The sequence below is a fragment of the Leptonychotes weddellii genome, chromosome 8 (assembly GCF_054177405.1).
Source record: "Leptonychotes weddellii isolate Sample4059 chromosome 8, ASM5417740v2, whole genome shotgun sequence".
NCBI classification, from domain to species: Eukaryota; Metazoa; Chordata; class Mammalia; order Carnivora; family Phocidae; genus Leptonychotes; species Leptonychotes weddellii.
This window is the reverse complement of record NC_138376.1, coordinates 94,224,805-94,244,701: the sequence shown is the minus strand read 5'-3', so window position 1 is coordinate 94,244,701 and position 19,897 is coordinate 94,224,805. Positions and strand designations below refer to the sequence as shown.

Genomic DNA, 19,897 nt, shown 5'->3' with positions numbered 1-19,897 from the left:
CAGCTCCCTAGAGCACATGGGTCCAGCTGTTCCACTGAGCAATGTTATGGTACCATTTCTGAGCGGGATAATGAAATTCCAGCATACAGGATTGTGTCTGTAAATCAAAACTTAGACTGTGAGGAACCAGATTTTCCCCCAGGGCAACAGGAATGAGGCATTAATATGCTAATTTGAGTTTGAATTCAGCCCCCTTGCTCTTTTGATTTTGTATTAATTCCTACATTTATGCCTGTGCACACGTCAGCCAGAAAATCCTTTAGTGGAATGGACAGCCAGCTGCCCGAGGTGGGTGAGGTCTGGTCCCTCACAGAAGCAGAGACACAGATTAGGTGTTCTCCTGGGGATCCTGCCAATCAGGTTCCAAAAGCACAGCTTATCTCATGCAAACTTGGTTCCCCCTAGAGAACTTTTAAAAGAGGCTTTGTTTTTGCCAAGATTCTCCTTTGGTTTTTAGCTTAATTAATAGTGATCCAAAAGAACCAAAATAAGCTACTTGTGGTCATGTGTGAATGCTGATGTCCTCTGTCTATTTTGTGAGATATTTATATTGAGCTTAGTAACTCAGAAGCACCTAAAAGGACTATTAAACATAAGGAAAAATGATGCCTAGATGTTCTAAGGTGTATTTTTTTCTTCTGTTTCTCACTGGGATTTAATTATTTAAGAAATTTTGATAAATTGTAAAATTTTTAATGGCCAGAAGCAAGCAGTGCTTGTAATATCTACACCATATCGTTAATAAATAGAATTGTATTAGAAGATGAAAGTAGTTTTTCTTATAATATTTTAAAATTTGGCTCCCTCAAAGAAAAATCTATTAAAACTCCACTATGGGGCAGACATCATGTGATGAACCAGGGATACAAAAATAAAATAACATGGTGTAGTCTTTAAAGAGATTTCACCTACTAGGGAGTCAAATATAAGAACAATGGCAGTATTATTATTTAATTGTTGAAATGGAATTATGCACATGGTCCTGTTGGTGTATGAAATAAGTAGAGATCAAAGAACATTTCACAGTGGAGGAGGCAAGTGAGTCAGGACTGAAAGGGTGCATTGACAAGGGGAAGTGTGGGAGTAGGAATTCTAGGTAGAAGGCACAGGCAGGGAGAAAGGAGGGTACATGGTGTGCGTTTGAAGCTACAATCATTTTGCTATAACTGCAATGTAAAGTTCAAGGGGAAATTCATGGAGATAAGATTGCATTGATGAGCAAATACCAAATCATTAAAGCAACAAAATATTTTTAGATTTCATATAGCACCTACTATGTAATAGATACCATGCTAGGCCATGAGGGAGATCCTAATATATGTAACAGGTCAATAGTACAATCGGATTTTCCTGTTAGAAAGGTTACTCTGAAAGAGAAAAATCTCAATCTAAAGGTTCAAGAGAATAGTTAGAATATTATTATAATAATATTTGCAATAATAATATAGCAAGAAGGGCATTCTGCTCCAAATTTTAAAATGGTCCCTTTCCCTTTTACTTTCCCATTCCCTTACTAGATTAATTTCTTCTCACCTTTCACATCTTTAAATGTCACTTCTACCAAGGGACATTCCCTAAATACACAGACTAGTGTAGGTCTCTGAATGCCACCTGAGTATTTTCTTCATGGCAATTATACTAAGTGTCATTAACTACCTTTGCAGTTGTTTGTCTAACTTCCATTATTCATCAGCTTGTTGACATCACAATGACAGGGATAGAGTCTGTGTTGCCTAGCAATCTTTAGCACATATGTGCTTGCTTTATTTTTGTGTAAATAAATGACAGGTGAAGAATGTAATATTGGATAAAAAAAAAGATGTGTAAGAAGAACATTGAAAGGTAGATTGAAAGAGGTTGGCAAATGAACAAAAGTGGAAAATGAAAGATGAATCCTGGATGACTCCCTTGTTTCTAGTCTGACAATTGGACATGCTATTAATAAGAGTTATGACTAAATTGTGGAGAAAGATTTTGACTTAAATTTGAGCCCTACAGCATTAATTAATTGAATCACAGCTCATAGTAAATTAAATTTAGTTTTCTTTAAAAGAATTTGGTGTTGTTCTAGTCTCATGCCAGTATATTTTCAAAAATTTTTAGGGTGAATGTTTCTGTAGAAGAGTAACATGTACAATTTATGTTGATTATACTTTGCATCAGATTCAGAAAATTATTTCTTTGTATTTCTGTCTTTATATTTTGATGTTTCTCCAGGGTTGAGCTGGGCTTCTTTGGCATGTAGCGTGATAAATTTTTAAAGTTTTCTACTACATGATATTGAAGTTAAAGGTTTGCAGAAGCTGAGGTGTATTGTTACCTTTGCAAACAGACCTGGTTTTGGTATAAGTTTGTGCTTGGATATGAAATGAAAGTAGAAATAAAAAATTTATAGTTACCTTAATATTTAAACATCTAACTATGTAAAACCTCATTCCAGTTAAAAAAGATTTTCAAAAGCAGCAGATAACATTTTGACATCAAAAATTGCTATGCAAACATTTCATTATTTATTCCCTTTATTTAAGTGAAAAAGTATTATCTGTTTCTTTCCAGTTGCACACCGAGAAAAAGAAAAAGTAAAAGAAAAAGAAAAATCTGAAAAGAAAGGTATGGAGTTATTCTTACTCTGTTCTTACACATCGGCCCCTCCCCTCTTTGAAGTCTTCTTTTTCACACTGGATTTTTAAAAATTATATTATGATATTTTCCTTAGAATTGAATCTATAAAGAGTAATTTCTAGGTTGAGACTCAAACTCTGTTACCAATTTACTCTCTAGAAATATATCTATTTTTCTTCTGGCAGTTGTGAGACTGCCTTAGCCAACAATGAGGATATTATTTCACAAAATATTTGTCCATTTGATAGGTAAGAAAGTATACTTCCTTATTTTAACTTGCATTCTTTTATTACCTATAGGACTGGAATTTTTAAAAAAATTTAATTTGTATGTATTTGTTTAGAATCCGCAGTGCAGACTCCTTGTTTAACAAATACAGAGACATTGTGAAAAGCTTCCTTCTGCCTGTTCCCAGCCTCCCAGATCCCATTCCATCCTACCCACACATACACACAATAAACCACTTTTATGAGTTTTATGTGCATCTTTCAGAGCCTCAATATGCATTCATAAGATAATATAGATTACTGTTTCTCCCTGTTTTTTTACACAAAATTTAATGTGTCCTAATATTCTGGCTTTTGTAATTTAATAATATACCTTAGAGATCTTTCTGTATCAGTAAGTGGATATTTTTCTAATTTTTTTTTTAAATAAAGCTTCATGGTATTTAAATGGAGATATTTTCTTCCACGATATATTTAAACTGCTTATTATTTATAGATTGAAGTTTTTAAATATGATTTTTAGTGATGTATATTTCTTATTTAACTGTTCACACTCATTACCCATTTCTCCTGATAATATTTATGCACGTCATTTGGGTATATTTTCCTGGTCTGTCACTTTTTCAGGTATTTTTCTCAGGTTTTGTAGTTAAAGTTAGGGTTTCTGTCTGTGTGCATAGACATGTGTGAGTGCATTTTTGTGTGTATGCATGCCTGTGTTTGTGTTTAGAGTCTTGAATTTTTATGTGGCTAGATATGTTGATATTTTCTTTTGGTGTTTCTGTTTTTGAATTTCATTTGAAGATTAATTAGTTACTAATATTTCCTCAAGTTTTTAAAATCAATTTCATATTTCACATTTAACTTTAATTCATCAAAAATCCATTTCAATGTATGTTATGAAATAAAATTCTATTTTTTTTTGCTTTTTAGAGTGGATAATGTCTAGGATATTTGTGCTAGATTTCAGCTGATTTATATGTCCACAATATGCATACCCTGCTGAGCTATCTTCTGTGGAACATTCCACTTAGCTGGAATGTTTTATAATATTTTAGGAATCAGATCAGTTGAAACATGTTTCAATCTTCTTTATTCTATACTCACATTTAAAATTTTGAATTAAATAGTTGTTGCTTTATTAACGTTTACTTAGTAATAATATCCATGGATTTCAATACAGCCACATTCTTTGTTCTAGAAACAGGTGTCTATTTCCCTTCTGCCATTAAGTTATGCAGAATTATTGGCATCAGGTTCTATGTACTCTGACTAAATGAAATAATCTGATATTTCTCATGATGTTTTTCAACTTTCACAGTGGCTAAATATTTTTTGTTAAAATGTGGTTAAGAATTTGTTGCCCCTAAATTATAAATGTTATGGGAAATTTTCAAATTGGAAAGCAGAACAAAATGCTTTATTCTAAGTGTCCTTTGATTCGTTGTATACCAATTAAAGGAGTTTGCTTTTTATAAAGTTATTATACTGCAACCCCATGACCTTGTGTGAATTGTGCCTTTCTTAGCTTGGCATAGTGCTCCTTCAGCTAACATTGTCCAAGCTATCACCAATAACCCCAAATAGTAGTGGAGATGGTGGTGGGGCAGGCTGAGAGGTTGAGAGACTGACACCCTGGCGGGGGTGAGGGGGTGTGGGCACCTGCTTTTTCATTAGCCCTGCAAATGCCAAGGTCACTTGGCCTTCAACAGGGCATTGTGTTTTAAGCTTTCTATGAGCCTTATCTCTCCAAGATTCTGGGAAACTATTCAACAACTGTATTTTAAAAGACTAGTTTGTTAAATACATATTCAGGCACATTTTTTTCTTTTATAATACAAGTAAAGCTGATGGACATTAATGTTCTTATTATATAGTTGGAGAAATGGAAATAATTGGGAGTCTAATTTTTTACTCTAATAATTTGACTCTTTCCTTAACCCAACTGTTTAATTAAATATTTTATTTTTTCATTTAGTTTTCTATAATTGCTTTAATTCCCATTATTCTCCAATAAATAATACATAAATGTTGAAAAATATATGGTGGTTTGGGAAACTACCAAACCACACACAGTTTAATACATTTGAACATTGGCTAACCTGCACGTGCTTCTGTATGTCTCAGGGCTCCTTTACTTAACAGAAGTTAGTGAAATAAATTCATATTGATTTATTAATTTATTACATAATGATGAGAAGGTATAATGTTTCAGGTATCATGTCAAATACTATTCAATTAAGAAGCTGCACTCAATCAGTAATCATTTGTGATTACGTTATACTTCATTGGTTGTTCTCTACCAAAGATGCTATTTCTTAGGGATTGATTATTTAGAAAAACTTTCATTAGAGTGAAGGACATTTGGTAAAGCAGGGACGAGAGATCCTAAGTATTTTTTTTTTTTTTAAGATTTTATTTATTTGACAGAGAGAGACACAGCGAGAGAGGGAACACAAGCAGGGGGAGTGGGAGAGGGAGAAGCAGGGTTCCCGCAGAGCGGGGAGTCCGATGCAGGGCTCGATCCCAGGACCCTGGGATCATGACCTGAGCCGAAGGCAGACGCCCAACCACTGAGCCACCCAGGCACCCCGAGATCCTAAGCATTTTTTTAATGCATAAGATAGTCCCTTATAGTAAGAAATTATTTCCCCAAATGTCAATTATGTCCTTGTTGTGAAACACTGTTATGAATCAAAGCTTTAATTCTGATTTAAATATTTATCTTAATTAATCATAAAGAGATGTTTCTTCCTGATAAAATAACATCTTTTCACAAATTATTATAAATTTGTTCTCTCAGTTCGTCTTTCCTGAAAACTTTATCTATTTAGAATAATAACTTTCAAAAGGAGAGTGAGACTAGCTTTCAAAATGCTTTCTAAATCTTAATGCCAAGTCTTTTAAATTGGGTTTTATACAGTTATTATTACATTAGTATCTTTTTATTTCTAAGTCAGGCTTATTAATGTCATCGATCCTCAAAATAGTTCATGATTTTGATGGCTATAAAAATTGAGGTAAAGAGAAAGCTTGGTCTTGAAATCCACTAAAAGTATGTACTAATATAAAATTTTCTGTTTAAGCAACTCACAAGGAAAAAATTGAGAAAAAAGAAAAACCAGAAACAAAGACAATGGCAAAAGGTAACTTTTCCCTTTATTCTTTCCTTCCTTCCCTTCTTTCTTTCCTCCCTCCTTCCTTCTCTGTCCCTTTCTTTCTTTCTTTCTTTCTTTCTTTCTTTCTTTCTTTCTTTCTTTCTTTCTTTCTTTCTTTCTTTCTTTCCTTTCTCTCTCTCTCTTCTTTCTTTCTTTCTTTCTTTCTTTCTTTCTTTCTTTCTTTCTTTCTCTTTCTTTCTTTCTTTTTTCATACCCAGGGTTTGAACTTATAATGCTGAGATCAAGACCTGAACTGAGATTGAGTTGGACACTTGACCCAATGAGCCACCCAGGTGCCACCCCCCTTTATTATTTCCATAACTAAATTATTTTTATTGAAAAGATTATATTTTGGGTGTCAGAGAGCTGGATGATTATAAGCATTCAGCATTTCCTTTACATAAAAATTAATTTGGTCTTACATTTAAAATTTAATATTTTAAAGAACAATAAAACTAAATATTTAAAATAATAGAGCCTCTGAACATGTGAGAGGAAGACAAAAGGCTTTTCCATATATGGTGGGAAGAATCTGGAACCCCAAGACCTTTACCACTTGCTGTCATCCCCATAGGTATGTTATATTACATGGCAAAGAGCACTTTGCAAAGTATTTAAGGTTGATCTAAAATACAGAGATTATCCTGGATTATTCAGGTAAACTCAATGTAATCTCATGAATCTTTAAAGCATAGAGATGTCACACAAGAGAAAGAAAGATTTGAAGTGTGAGAAGGATTTGCCCCCCATTGCTGGTTTGAAAATAGAAGGGAGCACATGGACAGCATGAAAAGAATTTTGTCAACATGTTGAATAAATTGACTCTTCCCCAGAGCTTCCAGTAAAAAATGCAGCCCTGTTGGCAATTTGATTTTAGCGCTGTGAACCTGTGAACCTTAAGCAGAAAACTTAGTTGAGCCACATTGTGCCAAGACTTTTGAACTTTGGAAACCGGGAGATATTAAATGGATATTGTGTTAAGCAACTAAGTTTGTAGTAATTTGCTACTGTAGAGATAGGAAAGTAGCACAACATAGTTGGTTTACAGCTTTTGACCAGTAGTACACTCTGAGTTAATTTTAGAAGATTCAAATTCAGGATTTATTTTTTTCAAGAAGAAGGGATAATGCATATATCTTGATTTATATTTTAAGCCATTGAAGACCAAAAGTATCTTAATAATATACCCCCCAAAAAAACAATTAGAATATCAATGTAATGTTATGTATTTTGGAGGATTACATAAATACTAAATTATAAATTTCTTATTCTAAATTTATTTACCAATTGTTTGATGTTAAAAAAATATGGATTCTGATAGTTCAATCTTATCTCCTAAATTTAAATTTCCTCTTCCTATTTTAAAATATAGGTTTTATGTAACCAGTACATTTTAGAAATCTCAATTGAGTGTTTTCAAGGGACTAATTCAAATAAACATTGGAATCTACTTTCAAAATTCAGTGTGTTTACCTACACAATGCAAAATAATTAAATATTTGAGGCAGATATATTTTTACCAAATTTTTTTCATGAGATAACCAAATATCATTTTATTAAGATAGATGGATTATAAACTAAGACTTTGTTTCCTGGAAGGTAGCATGAATTTAGTCTTAAGATGAAATTTATAATTAAATATATATTATTATATTCTATTTGGTTCTCTTCTTTTTGACAGATTTGAAAGAAAATAAATTCATATATATATATGAAATCTTACAGCTGGTAGGGATGTTAGAGATCATCTCACCTAATTGCCTAACTAAACAGATGAAGAAACTGACCTTCAGGGAGAAAAAACAATTTTCCCAGATTATATAACCAGTATGTAATTAAACTAAGACAAAACCCCAAGTGAACTGAGTAAAAGTCTAGTATTCTTTCCAAAGATAAATAAAGGTCTTCAAGCATCAATTATTCCTTCAAAAAATATCTATTTAATACTGTACTAGTTATTTATTGCTGTGAAAAAATTACCACAATTTAGAAACTTAAGTCAACACATATTTATTATGTCAGCTTTTGTGGGTCAAAAACCTGGGCATGGCTTAGCTCGGTCCTCAGCTTCATGATGTCTCACAAGACTGTAATCAATGTATTAGACAAAGCTACAGTCCCATCTGAAGGATCAACTGGGGAAGGATAATTTCCAAGTTCATTTACATGATTGTTGGCAAGATTCAGTTCTTCAAAACCTGTTGAATCAGGGCCTCAATGCTTTCTGACTGTTGGCTGGAAGCCATTCTCAGTTCTTTGCCACATGAGTCTCACTAATATATAGCTGGCTTCATCAAACTTAACAAGACAGAGAATCATCTAGTAAAACAGAGATAATCTGATGTAGACTAATCATGGAAGTCACATATTATTGGTTAGCAGCAAATGCATTGGCCAGCCCATATTCAAGGGGAGAAGATGACATAAGCATATGAATACCAGAAAGTGGAGGTCACGGGCGGGCCATCTTGAGTCAGCCTGGCCTGCCACAAATCACAAATATTTTATTTACATACTTATATTCTTATGGGGGAGATACATGTAGGCAACCTATATATGTATACATTGCATGTGTATATACACACACACAAATGTTTCCTTTTTTATTTTATGTATGTATATATACATTATGTTAGGAATATAGGAAATACATAGGAAATTATCGTTGCATAATGGGTAATTTGGGGGAAAACAGAGTAAGATTGAAAAAGTATTCATTATAGTATATGACAATTAAGTTAGAAAACAAAGATAACTTACTGTATTTGAGAGGTATGACCAGAGTTAAAGTAAAATCTTCCTCTGAAGACTTTGATTGCCAGAGGCACTCCCGTGGAACACAGCACATTTTATAATCTGTTTCAAGCACAGCCTGTCCAAGAGCAGCAACTCTCTGTTCCTCCCTGGTACATGTGTAGGACCTCATATTCATTGTGAAAACTAGCCTATTCCTATAGTTCTTTAAAAATAACAAAGACAGGGAAGAAGTAGAAGAAGAGATGATGGCAAGAGAAGTAAGTGGGGTAAGCCAAGTCCAGGCCAGCCTGTTGAACTGGCTGGAAAATGATGATCTTCAGATATGTGTGTATTTGATGAAGTAAGGGCGGTTACTACTTATCGATCACTTTCAGAAGACTTTCTATTGTTCTCACTGGTTTGTGTATATGTATATCTCCCTCCATATGTCTTAAAATACATTTTTGAAACCATCCTCAGAGATTAATATGAATAATATTATGCAATTTAGTGTAATGGGGAAATGGGTTAGTCATTTTGGTTCTACTGCTTCTACTTCTGCCTTATTAGTTGCACTATGTTTGGCAAATGGCTTTTCATTCCTAGATTTCTCATCTGTAAAATGAGTATAATAGAGTAATTCCTGCTATACATCAAACTCTAAGTTCTAGGAAAACTCCAAAGAACTCTAGGAATTCAGGATATGAGGATTTAATATTAGAAATTCCAATGTACTTCTTTTGCAGTGTACAAATTATTTGTTCACATTATTTTACTTATCCTCTCAGCTTCCTTAAAGGAAAAAAGAGTTGCAGTGGTAATTTTTTTTTAATGAGGGAAACTGAGGAACTGAGAAATGAAGCAGTTGGCAGTTCTTTAATGAATGAGTTGAAATTTGTTATATCTTAACTCCAAAAAGAATAGTATGTTAATATGTTTATTGGATAATGTGATTTCCCTACTTTGGCATTAGACATTTTGATTCTAGTACAGTCACTAATGGGTAAGGCTAATTCCCAAGTGAATTAAAGACACTGATGTCTTTCTTTTGATTAGACCATTTTATTTTTTATTTGACAAAAATCATAAATTAAATATCCTCCTAAATAGAACTGGGTGATTGGAATATAGCGTGACAATACTTTTTGCTTTATCATTCCTTAGTGAGCTCCTCAATCCAAATGTCAGTCAAATTCTTAAAAAAAAAAAGAAGAAACAACAACAGGAAAAGTATTTTGGCATAAAATTTAAGAACACCTACCCAGTTTGATAAAAATGAATAGCAGTTGAATGTTGCTTTAGTTTCATGGTATTTGCCCCATTATATCCACATCATTGTTGAGTTCTTACCCATTTTAATGTGGGGTAAACTTACTTGTTTCAAATATGAAGCTCACTGACAAATGTCTAAAATAGGTAAGGAAAATTTTATTATTTTTATACTTAAAACCATTGATAAAAATGAGTTTGTTTTAGATGTGGTCTTGAAGAAAATTATCTTTGCTCATTTACAAATTATTATGGCATTAAAGGCAGATCTGAATTTCATATATTTTAATTCCATGGTGTGAAGTTAAGGTTAAATCAAGTGCTACCTACAAGTGGGTGGGTGTCATTTAATGTAACAAAAATTACAGTTTCACACACAAAAAAGTATAAGCAAAAAAACATTTGGCAAATTTTTCAAGTTTTGTCAAGTTCATTTTAAACACATATTTACATATGCAATCTGTTTATTGCTATATGTGTACTATCTGTACAGTGAAACATGTACTGTTCTCTCTTCTTTTTTTTTTTTAAAGATTTTATTTATTTATTTGAGAGAGAGAGAATGACAGAGAGAGAGAGCACATGAGAGGGGGGAGGGTCAGAGGGAGAAGCAGGCACCCTGCCGAGCAGGGAGCCCGATGCGGGACTCGATCCAGAGACTCCAGGATCATGACCTGAGCCGAAGGCAGTCGCTCAACCAACTGAGCCACCCAGGCGCCCCTGTTCTCTCTTCTTGATCAAGAGTGCTAATCCAGTAAACACTTATTTTGTGTTTTCCCTGAAAAAAATCACTGTGCTAGACATGATGATGCTACAAAAATGAATAATATAGTTCCTATCCTCAAGTTGCTCTGTCTGGTAGGGAAGAGCGATGGTGAACAATCATTTGTAGTACAAGATATATAACAGGGAAAAGCAGATGTGCTTTAATAAAAGTTGAGGCAAACTGAAGCTCAGGTGAAGGAAAGATTAATTCCAATGGCCGTGCACTTTGTTGCATATGCACTGAGCGCAAAGAAATTTATATATGCAGAAAACATAAAGAATGAAGCCTGGCAATGTTTGACATGTAGAAAATGCATGAGACATTCAAGAAAAAGAAAGTAGTCTAGGGGAGGAAGAAACTTTTGGAAAGGTGCTATGAGAGGAGAGAGAGGATGAAACCAGATCTTGCAGGATTTTAAATGCTATCCTAACCTTTTTTATCCTGCTAATCTTCAGAGCTCCAGCAACTCACTCTGAGCCCACGCCATGCTAAGCTCTCTGGAAGAGTTCATTAGGTGAACATAGATGAATTGTGTGAGTCTGAGGTGTTGCTGGCATCTCAGGGGAGCTTCCTCTGTAGCCAGAAACTAATAAATATTTGGTGAGAGGTTCTGGAATTATGTTGATTTAAAGTCATTTGCAGAGAGCTGATGGTTTCAGTCACAGAAATCTATGAATCTGCTGTAGGAAAGAGCAGTAGCCAGCAAAGGAGATTTAAAAATGGTTTAAAGGAAGTAGAAGAAAATCCCCAATTGAATATAGTTACAAAAGCTACAGAGACATTGGGGATTTGTGGAGTAATTGGGTGATTTTTGTGTTAAGAGTTTTATGTCTGAGCAATTTTGGAAAACAGTGCATAGAATAATCTCCCTCTTTGAAGATTCTTAATAGACTTTAGCTTTGAGAAATTTCATAGTGAAAAAAACTGATTTAACTTAGTTTCCAAATTTCTTTGATCATAGGAATATCCCCACACTTTTAACATAGTAGCATCATCTTCCTGCAAAGTTTCTGAGAAACAGTGCTTTGGGAAGTTTGGTCCATTCAATTAAATGCAGTACCACAGATGATTTTGGTTTTGTAAGGATCAGGCATTATCACTTTCATTCTTCTCTTCATGGGACCTCACAATATTATCTTGCATTAGTCTTTAGTGTACTAAAGTAAAAAACTTGATTATAATATTTTCATAAAATTTTTCAACATGAGTGACAATAAAGCCTATCCATTACATTGACAAATGACATGAGAGAGTCACATTGCAGTAGACTTACTGTGGTGTCTAGTGATTATGTGTGGTCTCATAGAATAAATCATGTCCAGCGTGTAGCATCTATATAAACAATTTCCCACAAATGTGTGCTGTATTATTATTGCTTTTTGTAAAATAATTGAAAGTTTCACAAATTGATTAGTTCACATTTCTAGTTCCTTCCACCCAAATGCATAGAATATCAAATTAAGAATATGTGTGTATAGAATGTGTATGCATATATGTTATAATTAACATATATTTTCTAATTTAAAGCCCTTTCTGTTCACTAGGATATATGTAAGTGTTTTAAAAGTGATTAGAACTATTATTTCTGACTTAAGATAAGCAGGAGCTAATATCTCATTTTCTGCTCTCTTTCCATCTCCTTTAAAGTCCAGTCATTAGAGCCTGAGTGTTTCTGAGGTATCCTTTAGCGGATTTTATTGTTTCATTTCTCTTAGTCACTACCCGTGCAAGTAATCTCACCTTTATACCCCCAAGAGTTATTTTTTAAAAATACTATGTTCAGTTTCTTGAATGACTTTGCAGATATTTCTGTTGTGGAACAAATGATTATATCCTTTTAAAAAGGCTCTTTGGTATATGGGCATTGCCTTTCACTGAACATGCCTGTATATACATCCCTTGTGTATTTCAAAAGGCTCCTTGCTGATATGCTAATCTGGTAGCTACCCAAAAGGTAATGTTTTCATGTACAAATTAAGAAAGTGTCCAACTTGCAAGTGAGCTACCTTTTTTTAAGTACTCTAGCATGTCACTTCATAGACAATATAAAAATCAGATAATAGTAGTCACAAGTATGTATATCAGGGGCGCTATGTTTTCCATTGTTTTTCTTTTCTCTTTCTTTTTTAACTTGTTCTTAGCAACCAATGAAAGATGAAAAGCTGCATTGCTAAATAAACAAAAATAATCCAACTTGTCTTTAACTCTGTATAGAAGAGAGGAAAGCCAAGGCGGAAGAGAAGATTAAAAAGGAAGTGAAAGGTGGGAAACAAGAGAAAGTGAAGCCAACAGCTGCAAAAGTCAAAGAAGTACAGAAAACACCACCTAAGCCCAAAGAGAAGGAGGGGAAAGAGACTGCGGCTGTGTCCAAGCATGAACAGAAAGGTAAACATTCAGAGGAGATGGCCAGAGGTTCTAAGAGAACACTGGGCAAGAAGCAGATACAGTGAAATTAAAAACTCAAAAAGACCGAGATCAGACTTCCAATGGGAGAAAAAGACTTGTATAAGTAAATATATCTGAAAGGCAATGCAGTAAGTGGGCATTAAAATTCATTTATGGAAAGACTAAAATGTATTCACATATCTAAAGATGCATTTTGAAATATTTTTAAAAGAGGATTTGAGTTAGTTATCTGAAGTTACCTGAAGGTTGAGGATGAATGTTAAATTCTTGAGACACGGGATTTCTATTAAGAGATAGAAAAGCAATTTTATGTTTCCTACTCTTTGGAGAACAGCAGTCCAGGGAAAATGACAACAATTTTCAAGGAGTTTTTTAAGGGGTATATGTTCAAATCATATAGAGTAAGTATCATTAAAAACTATCCATACATTCCTGTTGTCTCTGCAAGAGCACATAGCTTAGAATATACATTGGATTATTAAATTTGGTTAATTTAATGGGCGGGAAGTTATAGGAAAAAGAACCCTCAAGTTTCTTTGCTAGCTTCCACTGACTGAGTTGATGACTTTAGGAATCTCCGTATCTGACCCTGTGCAGCAATTCAGTAAGAGTGATGTCAAACTTACATCCCTACTTCACAGAAATAGAGCATTTAAATGGAGATGGAATATAAACCTGAAATTCTTTATGGAAAGGTGCTATGGAAACATAAAAGGATGGAGTTTTCAGAAGGCAGCCAAGGGCTTGTCCCACATCTCTGCCCCTTTTGGAGTCTGTTCTTCCTAAAGCCCATTCCCTGCACTATGCTGTTGCACAGTCCTAAGGCTTCCCGTACAGAATATGGGATCTACTCCGGAGGGACGATTCCTACAAATGCTTCTTAGGGGTGTTGCAAAATAAAACTTTCCTTTACTGTGGTAGTTTTGAACAGTTATATTTGAGGGCTAAAATTAAGGAACGGTTTCTATGGGACTTTCATTAAAAATTTTGAGAACTTTATTACTGAGTAAGCTATTTGGACAGTGAAAATAGTTTTCACCATTATAAGACACAAGATATGAAATTTGCAATCCACACTTTTTTTCTTTTAGATTCCACCTAGAAGTGAGATCATGTGGTGTTTGCCTTCGCAATCCTCTCTTGTATTTTGTCTTTGAATCACTTTTTCCTTTGAATTCACAAGTAATATTTATAAATTTTGATTTATTTGACAAGAGATATATATTTTTTGAAAATATGTTTTGAAAAGGAAAGGAAAGAAGAAAGAAAAAAACTTCTGTCTCTCTTTTCTTGTGACCCACAGAATTTTGAAATAAATGAAAATCACCTAAATTTAAAATTCTGTGGATCACTGACAAAAAAGAGTGGGATTAAAACTTTGGAGCCCTAAAACCTTTCTTCAATTTTAAAAATGATTATATTGCCTTGAAAAAATTAAAAATATTGGCTATTACCTCTCTTAAAACTATATGTTATTTCTGAAATATTTTGTGTAGAAAAAACTATAGTAAGTAAAGAGAAAATATTTTGCATGGACTATTTTACTGTGATAGAAAACAGGAAAATTAATCTTCTGACTCACTGATATATCTATTTAAAATGATTATCAAGGTGTTAAAATACTTTGCATTTTAGATTGCTCTTTAAAGGTGAAAATAATCACATGAAAGCAGCTGAAACATACCAATATATTTTTATTTTTTGTCCATAAATAAAGTATATAAAAATTCATGCCACTTACATATGGGGTATCAAAATACTTATCTAGCAACTAGGAACATGAATAAACTTTTTGATGTCCATTTTTAGTATCTTGGGTTTTTTTTGTGGGGGGGCACATTTCATTGACATAGACACATCACTGGAACATTTTAAAATAATATTTATTTTCTAGGTCACATATATTGTATTTCATTCATATCAGTAATCAGAATTATTAAAGATAGCATTCTATTACCATTTTCATTTTCAATCTACAGTTTTCATTTCCATATAAAGAGCTATTTATCTGTTAAAAGGACATTCAAATATCATTTAAAGTTAGAAACAAAAGCACAAATGTGATTTTATCAGCTAAGTAAATGCATTTGCTAAAGTAAGTCTCCATATTAAGACAGCTACCTTCAATTCAATAACTGTATCATTAGGTAAATAATCAAAACTTTACTTCTAATTCCTGGTCAGACACATAAGTAGATTATTTTTTTTTAATTAAGCAAAGATTCAAGAACATTTATTTATACAAAAATGAAATCACATTATGGTTTCCACTAAACATGATAAACAAAGATGTAGTGTTTTTTAAATAATCTATTTGTGAAGTGGCTCTGATTTTGAGACCTGTATTGATGATTTACTAAAATAGTTGCATAAGTTCTCCTTTGAGCAAGGGATTATTTATTTGCTTAGCTTAAGTTAGTCCTAATGAATTTGAGTCCTTTTCAAATAGACTTCTAAATAGTTCTTTGTAGATAACTAAGGCCTACAGGTCTTTCACTGGAAACAGATTTTTACATGGAGCACATACACTTATTGGCAATTTTTAAATTATATAGTATACATGAAAAGATATTCACATGTAATTACTCTTAATATTATATATTTATAAACAATCTATTTCCACAAAAAGCACTGGGAATCAGATGCATAGGTATGCACATGCCTACCATAAACTTATATACACACTTATATACCACATAATCTAGCTTTTATGGACTAATCAATCTATTTAAAGTAGGGTAAGAAAGGTTGGCATGACCAGGCATTGCTCTCTGATTTTCTGTGGTCTGTGGCAAATCTATGGGGAAGGGAAAGAAAACCAAACCTCACTGCTATGCTCATTCTTTCTTTTCTTCTCCCTCCACTGCCTCCTCCTCTGCCTCTTTTTCCTCTTCCTCTTCTTTCACCTCTTCCTATTCTTCCTTCTCCTCCTCTTCCTTCTTCATCTTCTTCTTTTCAACAACTATCTCAAAATTTTGGCAGGCAGAGAGAGTATAGCTAATATGAATTTACCGTAGCGCAGCAGACCACACATGCCCCATGCTCATCATTCTGTTGACATTCTGCACCCAGAATGCATTTTCTCTCAGCTGCCACTCCACAGGGGACATGGACAAGGCAGCAGCTGAATGGCATCCATCACTGCTCCTTGAAGAGGAGAGAAATGGTCAGCATGTGTTATTCATAGAAGATGTTCATTTGGGGAAAAAAAAATTAAGAAGTGGTGACCAAATATGAAATTATATGAATGATTATCACAAAACTATGAAAGTTAGCATAATAGAACAGTTCATATTTTCTTTAGGAAAATTTTCCTAGTTTAATGTTTGAGTTGCATTTAAAGAAGCATTTCTATGAAATGAATCTTCCAAATCAGGAAGGCTTGGTTTTGCTTTATCCTTAGACAGGTGAAGCAGACACACTGGGCGTTGCCCAACATATACTTGCCTAGAATTCTTGCACATTGTTAAGGTCAACACTCAGGACAGATGGAAATGGGCATCCTAATTTAAAATATTTGAAAATTCTTAATTTAAAATATTGTAAAAATACTCTCATTTTCCTATTGGTGCCATTAGAATGCAACATCATAACATCACTCAAATAAAACAGAAACATCCTAAGAATTGTAACTCAAATAATTTTCTAGATTAAAAAACTAAACATTTTTTGAATTAATAAAGGATTTTCTTTCTTAAATTGAAGGCACATAGGATTATTGGTGCATTAATTAAATGAATAACTTGTGGAGCCAGAAAATATTGGTATAATAAATGCATTTTACCTTGGTCATAATCTAACATAGAGGCTAAAGAGTTTCATTACACTGTCAGCAGTTGGTTAAAGAAAAAACTCCGAAGCATGAAGATTTTAGTTAATTCAATATACTATTCCACATGTTATGTGCATAAATATGCCATCACAATTTGGGGCAGAGAGCATTATTTCATTTTGGGGGATTGCCCAAACCCTTCAAATTCCAAGTAGTCCCTGCATTCTCAACTTCTCTCACACACATACTCTCTGTTGCTGTTGCTGAAGGCTATAGTGTCATTAAGAATCATGGTGAAAGAAACAAAAAACTGAGGGATTTTAGATCAATGATTCTGGAAGATAGTCTAATTAGACCTTCTGAAGAGTTTTTAAAAATGCATATTCTAGGATTTAGACCCATGGAATTATAACACATTCCCCATCTTTTTGATATTTAAATTGCCCTTTGAAACTACTTCTGAATTGTAGGAAGGACAAATCTAAAGAGAATATAGTCACTTAAGGTACTGAAACAAAGGGGAAAGCTTAAAAATTTCGGGAAGTCTTCCCTTGCTCAACCTCAAATTTGCCATGTAAGGGAAATATACTTTTTCATTTTGCTGCATCTTTGATCCAAATCTCCTAGTCTAGAATTTTGCTCAGGAAAACAGTTAGGTCCAGAAAAGAGAAAATGCTCTTTATGTTAATCTTAATTCTCTCCTGTGCCATAGGGTTCTTGTGTCCTGGTTTTAGAAACCCTGGCTGTTACCTAGTATATCCAGGAACAAATAGATTCCTGGACTTGAACTGAGGATTAGCCTCCCTCCAACTTCCCACTTCACCTGTGGGAAAATGTGCTGTAATTCAAGAACCAACACACATGCAAATTCTTGAAATTTCATAAGTTTTGGCTTACTCATATTTAGGTACTAATGAAAAGGATTATATTTTAACATTTACTGCAATAACTACATTTATTTTTTCAAAGACCTGGCAGAGTTTCATAATAAAATGGATTACTTTAAAAATACTGTTAATACTTTAAAAAGAATAAGGTTTACAAAAATCATTGTATGTGTGTTTATTATATAGTAACAAGTTTTATTATTTCATATGTTTGATAGACATAATTTCAAGCACTTAAGGGTGTGTCATGTTGTGAAAATTGAATAAACTCTTGGTCCTAAAGCTGCCTTTGGATTTGTTAGATTAATAAAATGCCTATTTAGAAACGTTAAAATGTAAATCATCTTGAACAAGATTAATTTCATAATATGCAAGCTTTAAAACTTATGGAATAATTCACCAACTGAAATTTGGGTTGGAATGACCTCAGCAGAATCTAAAGTTATGTGAGAATTTAAAGTTCACTGCGATGTCTTTAACTTAGAGGGGAAAGGGAAAAAAAAAAAAAAAAGAACTCTGAAATAATTTGACCAAGCTTGCCCAAAATGTTCAAATCCTTTGTTTTTTTTTTAACTTTTTCCATAGACCATAGACTAGTCAAGATCATAAGATACCTTCAATGAAGAGTACTCAGTTAATTAGCTTAACAATGATATCATGTGATGCTGAAAGTCTGCACATACTCTTCTAATTGAGTACCGTTTCCATGCAGAATCCCTAACACATTGCAAAGGAGTTAGCCTTCCTGCTTGCCTTTTCAAGAAAACGTCCTCAGCTCCATTTAGACAATTAGCAGAAGGGCTTGGAATGAATAACTGGTAAAATATTCCAAGTTGGAAATAATTTCCTGTTGTAAAACTTCTGTTTCATTATTGGAAGTGTATATATGAACAATGAGAAAAATTGCTTTAATATGATGACTTTTATAATGAATTTGATGAAAAATGTTTTGATTAAGAAAAAACAACTGTATGATATTACCCTGAACTAGTCTGTTTCAGTTTTTTAAGGTTATTCTTTTTGTATGGAACAAATCAAACCTTATATTTTTGAGCATTTTTTAATTACGTTTAAACCTTATATTTATTGTTTTTCTTCCCCTGTGTGTTCATATGAGTGCAAATTATTTCTTCACAGAGAATACCGTAGTAAAATAGAATTGTGCTATTTTGTTTGTTTTGTTAAGCCATTTCTCCTTAGAAAAAAGAAAGGTGTTGATGACATTTTTTCATTGCTCTTTTTCTTTCTACTCTGTCAGATCAGTATGCATTCTGTCGATATATGATTGACATGTTTGTCCATGGGGATTTAAAACCAGGTATTCCAAACAATTTTTGTACTTGTCTGTTTTATTAGTCTTCATTTCTAAGATTGTTGGCTTTTTTATGTACTAAACTGTATCTTCATTTAAAAAAATTGCATATTGCATGTGTAGATCTAGAAAAAAACCAATAAAAAACAGAAGTAATAACTGGCATTAGGGCCTTTAATTTTACTGTCTATTACTGCATGGCCTATTGCAAATGAAGTAGGTTGAAAGCTAAAAAAAATGCTAATATCTTTATATACAAAAAATGCTAATATCTTTAATAATATCTTGGAGCGAAGAGGTGGATCATCTTCCTTTATTTCTGGTAAACTTATAAGCCCTATAACAATAAAAGTATTCTTTTTTTTAATAGTGAAAAATATTCATATTAAATCCATCACAATTCAAATATTTAATTTGTTTCAAAAAAATTTTTTTTCTCTCACATGAGCCAGGGTTAGCCACTCCAGAGATCTACTATTGATGGAGATAGTCAACCTTGGAGTTAATAGTCAACATAATGGAGAAATATTTTTACTGAAAGCAATTTATCTATCATCTCTCTTTTATTGTTGCCCAGTGTAACAAGGGATTCTTTATTGTTGCCCAGTGTAACAAGGGATTCTTTTATTGTTGCCCAGTGTAACAAGGGATTCTTTACTAATGTCTTAATAATGAATAACTTGATTGCTTGTACAAGGTCTTTTGCAGATTCAAAGACTGATAGTACTTGTTGTTTGGGGAA

At 33.2% G+C, this 19,897-nt stretch overlaps 1 protein-coding gene and 1 long non-coding RNA gene across 19 annotated transcripts in view; one reads left to right on the top strand and one right to left on the bottom strand.

Annotated features, from left to right (window-relative positions):
* The window catches only part of TRDN (triadin), a 373,567-nt gene that overhangs the window by 99,183 nt on the left and 254,487 nt on the right, over positions 1 to 19,897 (top strand). For all 18 annotated transcript variants that reach the window (XR_014147926.1, XM_081828915.1, XM_081828916.1 and 15 more), the window contains exons 6-9: positions 2,557 to 2,610; positions 5,936 to 5,995; positions 12,993 to 13,163; positions 19,102 to 19,161. Coding sequence is in view for 17 of the 18 variants with exons in the window: in XM_081828915.1 (XP_081685041.1) it covers positions 2,557 to 2,610; positions 5,936 to 5,995; positions 12,993 to 13,163; positions 19,102 to 19,161 (345 nt within the window). In the remaining variant the exon portion in view is untranslated. The remainder of the gene's footprint in view (positions 1 to 2,556; positions 2,611 to 5,935; positions 5,996 to 12,992; positions 13,164 to 19,101; positions 19,162 to 19,897) is intronic.
* Positions 14,859 to 19,897, bottom strand: part of LOC115942334 (uncharacterized) — a 47,840-nt gene continuing 42,801 nt past the window's right edge. The window contains exon 3 of the long non-coding RNA XR_004076927.2: positions 14,859 to 16,331. This is a non-coding gene — a long non-coding RNA (uncharacterized LOC115942334). The remainder of the gene's footprint in view (positions 16,332 to 19,897) is intronic.